We start from the raw sequence: 12,596 nt of genomic DNA on the forward strand, positions 1-12,596 counted from the left end.
ACACACACACACACACACACACACACACACACTTAAAAAATAAAATATATCTTTAAGACCACTCAGTCTCTCTAACCTCCACTATTTTAAACTAATTATAATATTAATGAGAAAATAAAAACTAAAGGTTTCATAGAGGTTTTTAACTTTAAATAGCAGTTTAAATAATGGTGTTAATCAAAACTGAACATAAACTATCAAGAAAAGAGTTAGATCAAGCAAGCAAGATACAAATCCCACCTCCAGCTAATTAGCCTAGCATCCTGAACAGTGAACGTTTCAACATCACCTGAAGAATGTTCCTTCCCTCTTCTGCTGGTCCGGTTTAATCTTTGCCAGAGTCATGGAGTCTATGCTGGACTCATTCTGACTTAACTAACGTTCACTGAGTTTGTTTGTTTGTTTTTTCAGGTGAGACCTCTCCAGACAAGAGCCCTAAGGTGCAGTTACAGATGACGTATGAGGACTCGAAGCTCACCATCCTAGTGAAACACTTGAAAAACATCGTAAGTTCCTTCCATGTCAAAAGGGACATAGAGCCGTCCATGGAACAGTCACCTGCCTCCTTTGGGCCATGAGTATCAACATTAGCACAGGCAATGGGTCTAACAACCAAGTGTAGATGTGCACGTGGCAGCCAACTTCAGCGTTTTTGTCTCGGTGTGAACATGACCTTTAAGGTAGAGGCTATAGAATATCTCACGGGGAAGTTGCCAAATGAACACAGGACCACATTCAAAATGAAGTTTCAGGAAAACCTATAAACAGTCTCTGAGAAAGCAGGAGTGGTTGAGGGGAGAGGAGGAGACTGGGTTCCAGAATTTCCACGGCTCCTGCGGAAATTCTCCGCGAAGTTCAGCGGAAGACCAACTCACTTACTGCAGGGGCCAGACCTCCGCTGCCTCCCTCTGCGGAGCTTGAAAGAGGATCATCTCTCAAAAGCTAACAGTTCCTTAAGGTTTCCCCCCAAAAGTCCTGGGGCATCTTTATTTCACCTTTTATGCCACGTTCTTCGTCACCACCTTCTGATGTCGTTGTTTAGATTTATCTCTTTCTCCTCAAAAATTGGGATTTTTGTTGTTCTAGGAGTTTGTTGGACGCACTTGAAACAGCTTTCCATACTTTCCCTTTTTGCCAACATTTCATCCTTATTTCTTTAAATTGTCACTAGCACCTAATATTTTTCTATTCATTGATATTATATTATCCTGATTATTCTCTCTCTCTCTCTCTCTCTCTCTCTCTCTCTCTCTCTCTCTCTCTCTCTGTGTGTGTGTGTGTGTGTGTGTGTGTGTGTGTCTATGTGACTGTGTGTCTGTGTGTGTGTTCTGAAATACGTGTGTGTACAGTGACATTTGGAGGTTAAGGGGCAAGCCTTTCCTCTATCATTCTCTGCCTTATGTTTTTGACACAGTCTCTTGTTGAATCTGGAACTCACTGATTGGCTAGGCTGGCTGGCCAGTGAGCTCAGGATCACTATCCCCNCCCCCCGCCCCCCCACCCCTACCCACTCCCTCCCTCCCTCCCTAGCAGACACAGCTGCTGTATCCAGCTTTTACTTGGGTGCTTGGAGCCTCCATTCACTTTCTCATGCTTGAGCATCAGGCACTTTACCCACAGAGCCATCTTCCCAGCCCTTCTCTGGTCATTCTTGATACTGTGGTCCTGTTTTGATGTCTGTACATTGAGGAAGTAGATAGTTATTTTGGTCTTGGCCATCTGCCTAACCAGAGAACCCTGGAAATACAGCAGCCCTGTCTAGAAATCCTGGGCAGGTTGTCCATTGTGTTGAACAGAAGCTAAGCATGAGAGCAGTGGTTGGCCCATAGAGGAAGCTCACACAGCTTTTGCAGAAGGTTCGTTTGCATGGAAGTGCCTGCAGGCCATAATCCAGCTTCAAGGTGAGAGGGAGCAAATTAGGCAGAAAAAAATACAGTGCATGGAGATTTAAATGGTAGGTGACCTTGAGGGCAAGAAAAAGCTTCCCTTCAAGGCCTTCAGAAGAGCTTCATTAAAAATGAAAATCAGAGATAAAGAGAAAGAGAGAGCGCTGACCTGACAAGGGATGGAAGTTGTCTGGGAGGCCAGAGAGCTTTCAGATCACAGGGTAAGTGACAAATGATCTGAGTGTGAGCCTCGTAAACAAAAAAACGGAAACAGAACATCACCGGCTCCACCAGATGTCCCTGAATCTGCCAAACGGACCCTCCATGTAATGTCACTACCAAAAACACCGCACAAGATAGGCGAAAGCCAGCTCAGTTTTGGCTGTGTTCCTCATGCACGTAAGACTTTCAGAGTGTGTTTGGAAGGACCTAAAGGAGCAGTCCCTTCCCTGCATGACATGTGTCTGCTACAAACTACATTTAATAAATATTTATTCAGCGAGCAAAATAATTGGCCTAACTTGCAGGGGACGCATCGTTAGAAAACAGCCTTAGCCAGAAAGCCATGGATGCTTCTTGCTAAATTTGTAGAGCTCGCAGTTGGCAATTTTTGAGATATCAGGGCACATATTTTTAAGTTTTTATAGATGTTTCATGTATTAAAAATTATCTGGAAATGAAGCGCCATCAATAGACACCTTGCGTAGCATACACAAAGGCCTGGGTTCGGTCCCCAACACTACCTAAACTAAGCGTGGTGACCCACAAATGGAATCCTGGCGCTTTGGAGATAGTCAAGAGGATGAAACATCTAAGGTCATCCTCAGTTATGTAGCACATTTGGGGTGAGCCTGATATATGGACTAACTCTGTCTCAAAATGAAACCACTATCTTCCATTGCTTTGAATAAGAAAATTGTTGTAAATCACAGTAACAGTTACTCAAGAAATGTTTACATTGGGAAATGAAGATTCAGTCGGTGTCATATATGACTATACATGTGTTCATGGATCTTAATCATCTGTATCACTGTGTGACAAAAGCAATAGTAAGAAATATTGTTAAGTCAAAAGAGTTTACATAAATTTGTTACACACTCTTTAGTCTTGAAAACAGTCCCCTTAGAGACAACATATCTGTTTCAGTAATGTCATTACTCAAAACAATTTGAACAAAGCCTATTGAAATTGCTTTCAGATCTGGCATATAAATCTCACAGTAAGCCGGGTGATATTTTTCAGTGGTCATGCCTAATTTTTGATCAAAAACAATATTAACTAAGTTGGTCACCCATTCCTTCCAACCGATGAATTCCTAAATTACTTTTGACAGTTTCCAAAAGTGCATGCTACACTCAGGAAGTTGAGCCTACCAATGAGGTCATTCAAAAAGAGTGTGATGAGGAGTGGGGAAAAGCAGGAACTAGAGATGGAGAAAAAACATAGAGGAGGGACCAAAGGCCATGGAGCCCCTCCCACTGAAGGTTAGCAGGGGGCAGGGCGGAGCTATGTCAGAGTCCTCAGAGCATCACTGAGTCTGTTTCTATGCTCTCTCTCTGTCCACTTCCTATCTTGTCTTTTCTTCTTTCTTGTTTGTTTTGCTTTGTTTGCTCTGATTTGAGACAGGATCTCGATGTATACTCTAGGCTGACCTAGAATTCCATTTGTGTCCTCTAGCTACTGGCAATCCTCCTGCCTCAGCCTCCGGAGTGACAAGTTTACACAGACACTCACCGCTGCTATATTTAGTTCTAGTCTTGCCAGTCTGCTAACACTGAGAAAAGCCAGGACTCCAAACTTCAGTTGGAGCTCTTCTTTTCTACCTCCAGCTTCATAGCTTCACATCTCCCTCATCTTTTTCTCCCCTCTGTACAACTCCAGCTCTACTCTCCCCAAATCCAGGGCCCTGTATGCAGCTGGTGGACCACTTCTCGAAATCCCCTCAGAGTCTCAAACTCAACATGCTCCAAATCCAACTTCTGATGGCTGTACTCTAAACACGTAAGCCATCTTTCCCATCATAGACTCACCATCTGCCTTCAAGAGACGCATGCTGAAGCTCTTAGTCATTCAACCCCACTTCCCTTACAAGGTACATTTATCCTGTCTGAAAATCCTATTTGAAAAAGAAACCCACATGCCCACCAGTTCTCATCCGCAATCCTTCAAGTGGCCATCATCCCCCCAGCTGAAGCACTGCTGTAGCTTTATCAGGTTCCTTGCTTCTGCCCCTGGTTCTTTTCATCTGCACTGAACCTAGTAGCCAAAATATTGCTTTGGGGAGAAAAACCAGTTCCTATAATTTCTTTCTTGATAGTCTTTTGAAGTCTCATCTCACTCACAGTGAAATCAAAAGACACCTAATGGTACATGAAGTTGTACATGGCTCATTCCCTTGAGAAGTTCAACCTCAGTTCTGCCTGGAGCTCCCCCCAATCGCTGTAGCCCAGCCTCAATGTCTGCTTGCTGTTCCTGGAATACAAAAGCAAGTGCTGGCCCAGGACCTTTGTACCCACTGATGGCTCAGCTCTGCATGTCTGACATGTCCTTGTCATTTCTTCAGTGAGGCCTTTCTGCACTCCAGTCCTCTTTTGCGATCACTTTAAATTTTTCAAATAGTTTATTAGCAACAACAAAAAAAGCAGAACGCTCTTGTGCACAAACGAGAAATAAGATTCTTTTCAGCTTTTGGAAGTAGTCACAAAAGTTCTTTGCATATTCCAAACATTCTTGTTTTCTTTAAGTGTGTGTGTGTGTGTGTGTGTGTGTCCTGGAGCTGGTGTTAGAGGAGGTAGTGGATTACTCAATATGGGTGCTGAGAACCAAACCCAGGCCATATGCATGAGCACTGTACAGTTTTAACCACTGAGCCATCTCTGTTATTCTCAGTGTTGTTAAATTCTCATTTCTCCTACTTATTTAAAAAAAGAGAGAGCGAGATTGTGTGTGAATACAGAGGACATAAAAAAATCTATAAATTCTTAAATTATTTTCTTTGCTCATTTCCAGTTCTGGCTAATTGTAATTTAATTATAAAGCCTTTAATGTTTTTGCATACCAGAGTAATCAGACTCCAGAAGTTGTGCTTGATTTTATATTAATATTAAAATGAATTATGCCTGAAGTCCTGTTACATTAGGCTTGATGAGAAGAATTGTTTATGTTGTATTAAATCTTTGAGGCTTTATTCTAGAAACTCCTTTCCTCCTATGAGAACACAGGCTCAAACAACATGCTTTAAAAAAAAAAATCTTTCCCTTTCAAAGAAGCACGTGATTACTGTACAGATCACAGCTGACAAATGGTTGCAGCAGTACAGCAGCCTCGCCAAGGCATCCAACAGTATTTCGCTTTGTATGGCAAAGAAACATTTAACATTTAGATTTGAAATATTTGGTAACACTCTAAGGTTTTAACAGGTACCCCATTTTAGTTACTTGGCCCCACAGTTTCTGCAGTGGTCAGTGTTTGTATCTTCCCAAATGCACACAATTCCCTAGTCTGTCATTTCTTCTCATTCTTCTTCTCCCTGTGATACAATGTAAATATTCCCAGACCTTCAGAGTTACCACTGAGAAGCCAGCAGTTCTGAATCTCATCACTGTGCCTTGCTTGCACCAAGTCAGTGTTTACTTAGAATGAGCTGAAAGGAGTTGCCTTGGTGGAAAATGATTTCATAGGACACAAGAGAGGCGGGCAGACTTGCTTATGAAACAATGGAAAGACAGAACAGGCAAATCTCCAAAGCAAGCCCCTGCTTTTCCTGGTTCTGTAAACCTGTTCTGCTTTGTTCGTGAGCACATTCGGCCATTTGTCAGGTGTCTATTCCAGTCATTTGTCAGTTTCATTGTTTGAATTGTGCATTTTGTTTTATTGTAGTCTTCATGCATTTTGGCTATAAATTCCCAGTCAAATGAATAGTTGGTCAAGATTCTGTCCTATTCCATAGGCTGGCTTTCCACTTTATTGTGTTTTTGCTGAGCTAAACAACCTTTTTTAAACTAGTCAGAAAATCGCTGCTTGAAGACTTGAAGTTCCTCCGGAATTCACCCAACACTTCAACTGTATTTTGGGTATTTCATTTGGGCCTTTTACATAGTTTGAGCTGTTTTTTGTTTGAGATAGCAAGCATTAGTCTCATTTCAATTTTCTTTAATTTAATTTTATTTTATTTGTGTGGGTGTTTTACCCACACAAACAGTGTCCACAGAGGCCACAAGAGTGTGACAAATCCCTTGGAGCTGGAGGTACAGACTACTTACTGTAAGCCACCATGTTGGTGCTGGGAATCAAATCCAGGTCTTCTGGAACATCATTAACCACTCTTAACCACTCTTAACCACTGAGCCATCTCTCTACCCCTTAGTTTTATTCTTCTTCACATGTAAACATTATTTTGTCAGCACTACTTGTTAAAAGAGTCTGTCTTTTTGCCTATATTTTTCAAGTTTAAAAAATTATTTTAAAAGATGTTGTATGTGTGAGAGCATGTGCATATACTCCCTTGCGCACACACATACACATACACACACACACACACACACACACACACACACACACACACACAAGTCCATGCACTTGAGTTCAGGTACATGCAGGAGCCAGAAGAGGGAGTCAGATTTCTTGAAGCTAAAGTTACAGGCCTTTGTGAACCTCCTGGACATTGATGCTGGGGACTGAAAGGGGTAATCTTAAAGATACACAAGCACTTGTAATTGCTAAGCCGTCTCTTCAGCACACACACTTTCCCTATATTTCTAAGTGGTTTATCAAAAATCAAATAGCAGTAGCTGTGTGGGTTTCTTTCTGGGTCTTCTATTCTGTTTTCTACATGTTTGATATGGTTTGAGCAACTGTCATGCTGTGTTTTCTTCCCATGACTCTGTAGTAGATGGAGCTTGAGGTCCGCCATTGGGATTGACCAGTATTGCTCTTTCTGCTCAGAGTTTTTGACAGTTCTGGGTCTTTGTACTTTCATATAAGTGTTATGACTTGGGGATAAATGACATTTGCAAAGAATGTCTTTGGAATTTTGACAGACACTTCCCTAATGTTGATTCAGCAGACATGTGATTACAGGAAAGTTGTCTGACCATTTAGTCTTTCTTTCAATGACTTTCTGCCCAGATTATGGACTCTCATCTTAGAAATCCTTAACATCTTCTGTGACATTTATACCTATGTGCTGTATTTTTTTGTTGTTGTTGTTACATTCTGTGAATCAGAATGATTTTTCTTGACTTCCTTTTTAATGAGTTTCTGCTGTACAGAAAAACTACTAATTTTGCATGTGGATTTTTATATCCATGAACTTTGATGAAAGTATTTATAATCTTTAATTCTGACCAATTATTTCTAAAAGAAATCAATCCTACACGTTCTATAAATTTACTAGCATCAATATTTTTAACATCAGCAACTTTAATTTCTGTTTTTGTTTTTTTTATTTTTGTTCCTAGGTGTTCATGTTCTGTCTATATGTTCTAAAATCTTTCTCTACATTGCTCTTTCCAAATATATCTTGCCTGTTACAGATTTAAGGCAGATAAGGCTGTAGCCTCTGCCTTTAAATGTAATTTCTTCCAATATTCAGGGCCTTGACTCTTAAAACTAATCTCCTAGTTTAATATCTTGTGACTTCAAAGATAATACAAACTGCCCCCTAAATTTAAATCTCCATTTTTAATCTTTCTTTCCATTTACACTTTTCTAACAGTCTGATGGACTCTTATACTCTGATATGTTTCCATCTCAAAAAAATCCAATTTGTTCCTCTACTCTCCATGAAGACTGTTCCTAAATCTGGCATTACTTACTACCAAATAATAAGTACCACCTTATTGAGTTTCTGTATCACTGTCACATAACATCTGATTAAAATTTTATTATAATTTATTTTCTATATTTCAATTCAGTTTTGGCCTTCTTTGTAATTATCATCAAACCCATTCAATTTTCTTTTAAGTCTATTATTATCAAAATGCTATTCAATATTTTTTCTTATCTATGACTTATTTGATTGACTGTTAAGATATTCTCTGTTTCACTCTCTCAGACATGTCAACCTTTTGACAATGTCACATGGCATTGTAATCTAAACATTTCACATTCAAGAACTGCAGGATCACATTACAAAAAAATATCACCAAAAATTTTCCCATAATGTTTTAGGTAATTTGATGATTTTGTGTAAGTTCACATACATAGCCTTCCTAGGTAACTGCAGGCCACAGGACACAAACTCTAGATTGTAACCTAAGAAACAAAAGCTAGAGAGAAGAAAGAATAGAAACATGTTACAAGATTTCTACATAAGTGACGACTTCAAGACAAAAGCTAGTTCCAACTTTAAACTCTTTAACGTGTCCTCGAAGGTATTTTATTTATTACTATATTTTGGGTGTCCAAACATGTATTTAATAATTAAGTTTTGAGCATGTTTGAAGAACATCCCCTTTTATCCAGCTCCTTAAAGACACTTCACTATAATAAGTATAAACGTGTTGTGTGCAAACTCACACAGATTCTGACTTAAAACCTGAATCCCAGACCGACGCGTCCTCATGTTGACCTCCTGCCTCAGCTCCCTTCATCCCAGTCCTCCTCAGACCTCCTGTGTGGTGCTCCCCTCGGGAGAGACTGTTCTTCCCTAAGCAGCTGAGAGCCCGGCTTCCTGTCTCTGTCCATCAGAATTCTGTCCATTTGCAAACATCCACAGCAACCTAGAAACAAGCACCCCCTAGCAGGCAGCAGACTGGGATTCTGCAAATGAGCAGTCAGGGTCTCGCTCCTCCTGATGTGTGAATGACACGTGGAAGAATGGGATTTCCATGTGGAATTCTAGAAGGATTCTCTCCTGCTTTCTGTGCCTTTGCTTACTTTGCCTGACTACAACAAAAAGCTTTGAGCCAGTGCAATGTGCCAAGAAGTCTCAGACCTTTATAGATATGCTTCACCTAAAGAAAGTCTTGTGCCTATAGACACAAAAATATAAGTTTAAACTCAGCAAGTTTAATTTTTTTTTTTTGCCCAAGATCTCACAATTAAGGATGTAAATTTAAAGACTTAAAAACTCTGAGCCCTTGAAGGTTAATCTAGATTTTGTGATTAGTGTTTGATTATCCTACTAATGCACATTTAGCTTGAAGTTTAACCAATAGAAGTTATCTGAATTAAGTGATACGGAGAAACTGTAAAACTGAAACAAGGCTCAAAAGTCTATGGGCAAAGTAAGAATCTACACAAAGGCATCTTTGAATTTCTAGGAGGACAAAAGAGAAATTTGAGTGAAACTGTATTTGAAAACATAATCGTGTCTCTGACTCATTTGCCTGTTCATGGGACCCTTTTCCTCCTAAACGGATTGTCTTGTCCGGCCTTGATATGAAACTTTATCCTAGTCTTGAATCTTGCTGTGCTGTGTTGGGTTGAAATCACTGGTCTTCTATTTTCTGATAGGAAAAGAAGGAGTAGTAGATCTGGAAAATAGGGACTATGGGGGCACTGGGACTGGCATAGGGAATATGGGGGCACTGGGACTGGCGCAAGGAGGCTGCAGTCCACATTTTGTATGAGAGAAAAATTAAAGAAAAAAAAATATATAATCACACAAAATTTCCAGACTTTAGCAAAAAACATAAAATCCTAAATTCAAAGACCTCAATGAGTAATCAAAAAGAAAAAGTCAAAGAGAATCATACTGCTAAATGCTGAAATCAACCACAGAAGGACTGGGAAAGCTTCAATAGCGAGAGAAAGGGGACACCCAGTGAAAGAGGAAGTGATCTAGTGTGAAGCCATGGAAAACACGGAAGGTTGCACAATGGAGGGTAGCACCAGAGCTTGCGAGGGTCCATAGGGGAGTCCTCAGTGTGGGCTTTTATGAGCAAAAGTAATGTCTTCAGAGACAGTGGAAAAAGAAGTGTGAAGAAGAATGGGGCAGGGGTGGGGGGCAAGCAGGCAAATTCTACAAACAAACTGAGCTACGTGTTTGTGTCTTCCATTCCAGGTCTTCTGTGTTGACAACTAGGGAAACAGCTTGAAAAGGGTGTGTCTTTCCTCACACAGGGAGCTAGGGCTGTAATTTTCCTTTAGCTGCAGCCCCAAGTGTAAATGTGTTCATGTTCCTTGTCCTCCAGTTTAAAATTATTATAGTTCCTTTTCTGATTCCATCTTTGTGCATCGTTTGAATATATCCTATTTTGTTACCAACTATTTGGAAAATGGCCGGAAACCGGGCTATCCTAAATATCTACATTAGTTCCATTGTGGTCCTAAGACAACATAAAAAATCAGAGGAAACTGAGGGAGATGGAGAGGCAAAGAAACTGGTTGGGAATCAAAAACCCAGCTCATGAAGTCAAATTTGCTTGCAGAGATGGTACTTGTTTCTAAGGACGTCATTAACTAGGGGGTTAGAAACAGCAAACTGGGGCCCGGGGCATTGGGAGACTGTACTTAGCTCGTGCTAATGCTCAGCCTCATGCCGAAGCACAACAAAAACCAAACAGTAACAGTGAGAAAACAAACAAAAACAATACAGGGTCGTGTGTGCTCTTACAATCCCAGCACTCGGGAAGGAGAAATGAGAGCATCACAAGGCAGTTTGAAGACATGTTCTACGTGATCTGAACCTCTTTAGGTCGACTAAGCAATGTGTTAGTCTGAGAACATGATATATCTGGGTAGATGCTCCAAGCATGACAGAGAAGAATGTATGCTGCCCCTGCCCGGGAGGAGTTTGGCAAATGTCAGTAGGGTCATGCTGGTTAATTATTACATTTCTCAAGCCTTAGACAGTCTTGGTGATTCTGTGCATATTAGTTCTGTGAATTATTAAGACACGGGTGTTAGAACGTCCAAACATAATCACTAGCACATACAGAGCTTCATGAACAGTTGGATTATATCCTCTAGATTGCTCTCATTTATCAGTGCCCCTGATAGTACTCTCCTCTCTCCTCATCCTTGGCCAGATAGTGAGACACATAACTCAGTTTGCTCCAGATTGATACTTGGTATCTTGTTTTGTTTCATTGTTTTATAAGCAATAATCTCACTGTAGCCTGGTCTAACTGTCATATGGGTACACCTGATGTGGGCACCTATGGAGGACAAAGGTTGATGTTTGGTGTCCTTCACCATTGCTTGCCACCTTTCCTGGGACAGAGTCACACTGAACTTGGGGTTTACTATTTCAGCAAAACTGGCTGGCCAATGAGCCACCTTGATTCATTTGTCTCTACCCTCCTGAGTCCTGGGCTTGCATATGTAAACCACCACACCCTGGTTTTTTGTGTAGCTGGTGAGGATGGGAACTCAGGCCCTCATGCTGGTCAGTCAGTGCTGCCCACTGAGCCACCTCCTCAGCACCCAGTCTATCGTCTTTAACTTTAGTAGATATAGTTTATGGTTTCACACCTCCTAATTCAATGCTGCTTATTAATTCCAATGTGTTTGTACCATAGTTGGGCTACTGACGCAGGCACATTACATATTTGTGTGTGTATTTGAATTATGAAAAGAAATAAACACATAGGACAGGATTTGTGAGCCTCTGTGGTATACAGGCAGACAACTCTCCCGGCATCTTAAAGTATTCGTTTGCCCATTACAATCCAGTTTCTCCCTACACCAAGTGCAGAGCAGCACACACTTGATCTTCCAATTCTTTATTGATTTGAATAGCTTCTCAATTTTACTTTACATGCTCATATCTGGCTTGTACACTGTCCTTCCGACATAGCGGTAGGCAAGAGCCCAAAAATTTGGATTCACCCACAGTAGTTCAACAAATTTGAAACAAGAGTTTAATTACCAGCTAACCCATAAACAGCTCATCAACCTTTTCTCTTGAATAGATTCTAAACTACAAATAAAGCTTAAAGCCTCACTTCTCATGTGTTAAAACCGAGGAGCAGTAAGACCTTGACAAATTTCACATGGTGCTTCAGTGACAGGAGGCGAGGACTCTGATTAGAATTCTGGATTTTTCAGAAGCAATTGGATTTATATGTACTAAGTCAGAAAGGGTGTTTAATCTACCAGAGCTCAACTTCTGTGAGCTGTTAAAGATGCTGGGTTATAGATAAAAATAGTTTTAAAATGCAGTTGTCCCCAGTGATTGGTTGTAGGACCCCCCCCGAAGATACTAGTTCCCTTATGTTAAAAGATATAATTTTTGCAGATGATCCACACAGGAATAGTATATACATAAACAATCTCTAGATTGCTTATAATGCCTACTATAGTATAAATATTATAGAAATAGCTGTTAGGTTACATTATTTATGTAATATCATGAGTAAAAGCATGTATTTTAAACATGGACACAGTTGTAAAAATATTTGTGATCTGTAGACAGTTGTGTCCAAACTGCAAGCTCAGCACTCTCTTTCTTCTTCCCTCCCTCCCTCCCTCCCTCTCTCCTTCCCTCCCTCCCTTCCTTTCTTTTTCCCCCTCCCAGCCCTGAGGTGTGCTGGGGGGGTGGGGTGCATGAGCACTCATCAATGGACACACACAATTAGGAGCACAGCACAGCAACTACTGCTCTTGAGGACCAGGGTTTGTTTCCCAGAAGCCACATTGGATGGCTCACAGCTGCCTGGAACTCCAGCTGCAGGGGTCCTCTGGCCACCGCAAGCACATGTCCACATGCAGGAGCACACTCGGGCACAGGCATGCGCACGCATGCACACACCACACAGAGCA

The 12,596-nt window shown here is 40.9% G+C and overlaps 1 protein-coding gene across 4 annotated transcripts in view; it reads left to right on the forward strand.

Moving 5' to 3' along the window:
* Positions 1-12,596, forward strand: part of Pik3c2g (phosphatidylinositol-4-phosphate 3-kinase catalytic subunit type 2 gamma) — a 333,974-nt gene that overhangs the window by 300,815 nt on the left and 20,563 nt on the right. For all 4 annotated transcript variants that reach the window (XR_003843304.1, XM_029535677.1, XM_021191148.2 and 1 more), the window contains one exon: positions 412-506. Coding sequence is in view for 3 of the 4 variants with exons in the window: in XM_029535677.1 (XP_029391537.1) it covers positions 412-506 (95 nt within the window). In the remaining variant the exon portion in view is untranslated. The remainder of the gene's footprint in view (positions 1-411; positions 507-12,596) is intronic.

This window comes from Mus pahari, chromosome 2 (assembly GCF_900095145.1).
Source record: "Mus pahari chromosome 2, PAHARI_EIJ_v1.1, whole genome shotgun sequence".
Classification (NCBI taxonomy): Eukaryota; Metazoa; Chordata; class Mammalia; order Rodentia; family Muridae; genus Mus; species Mus pahari.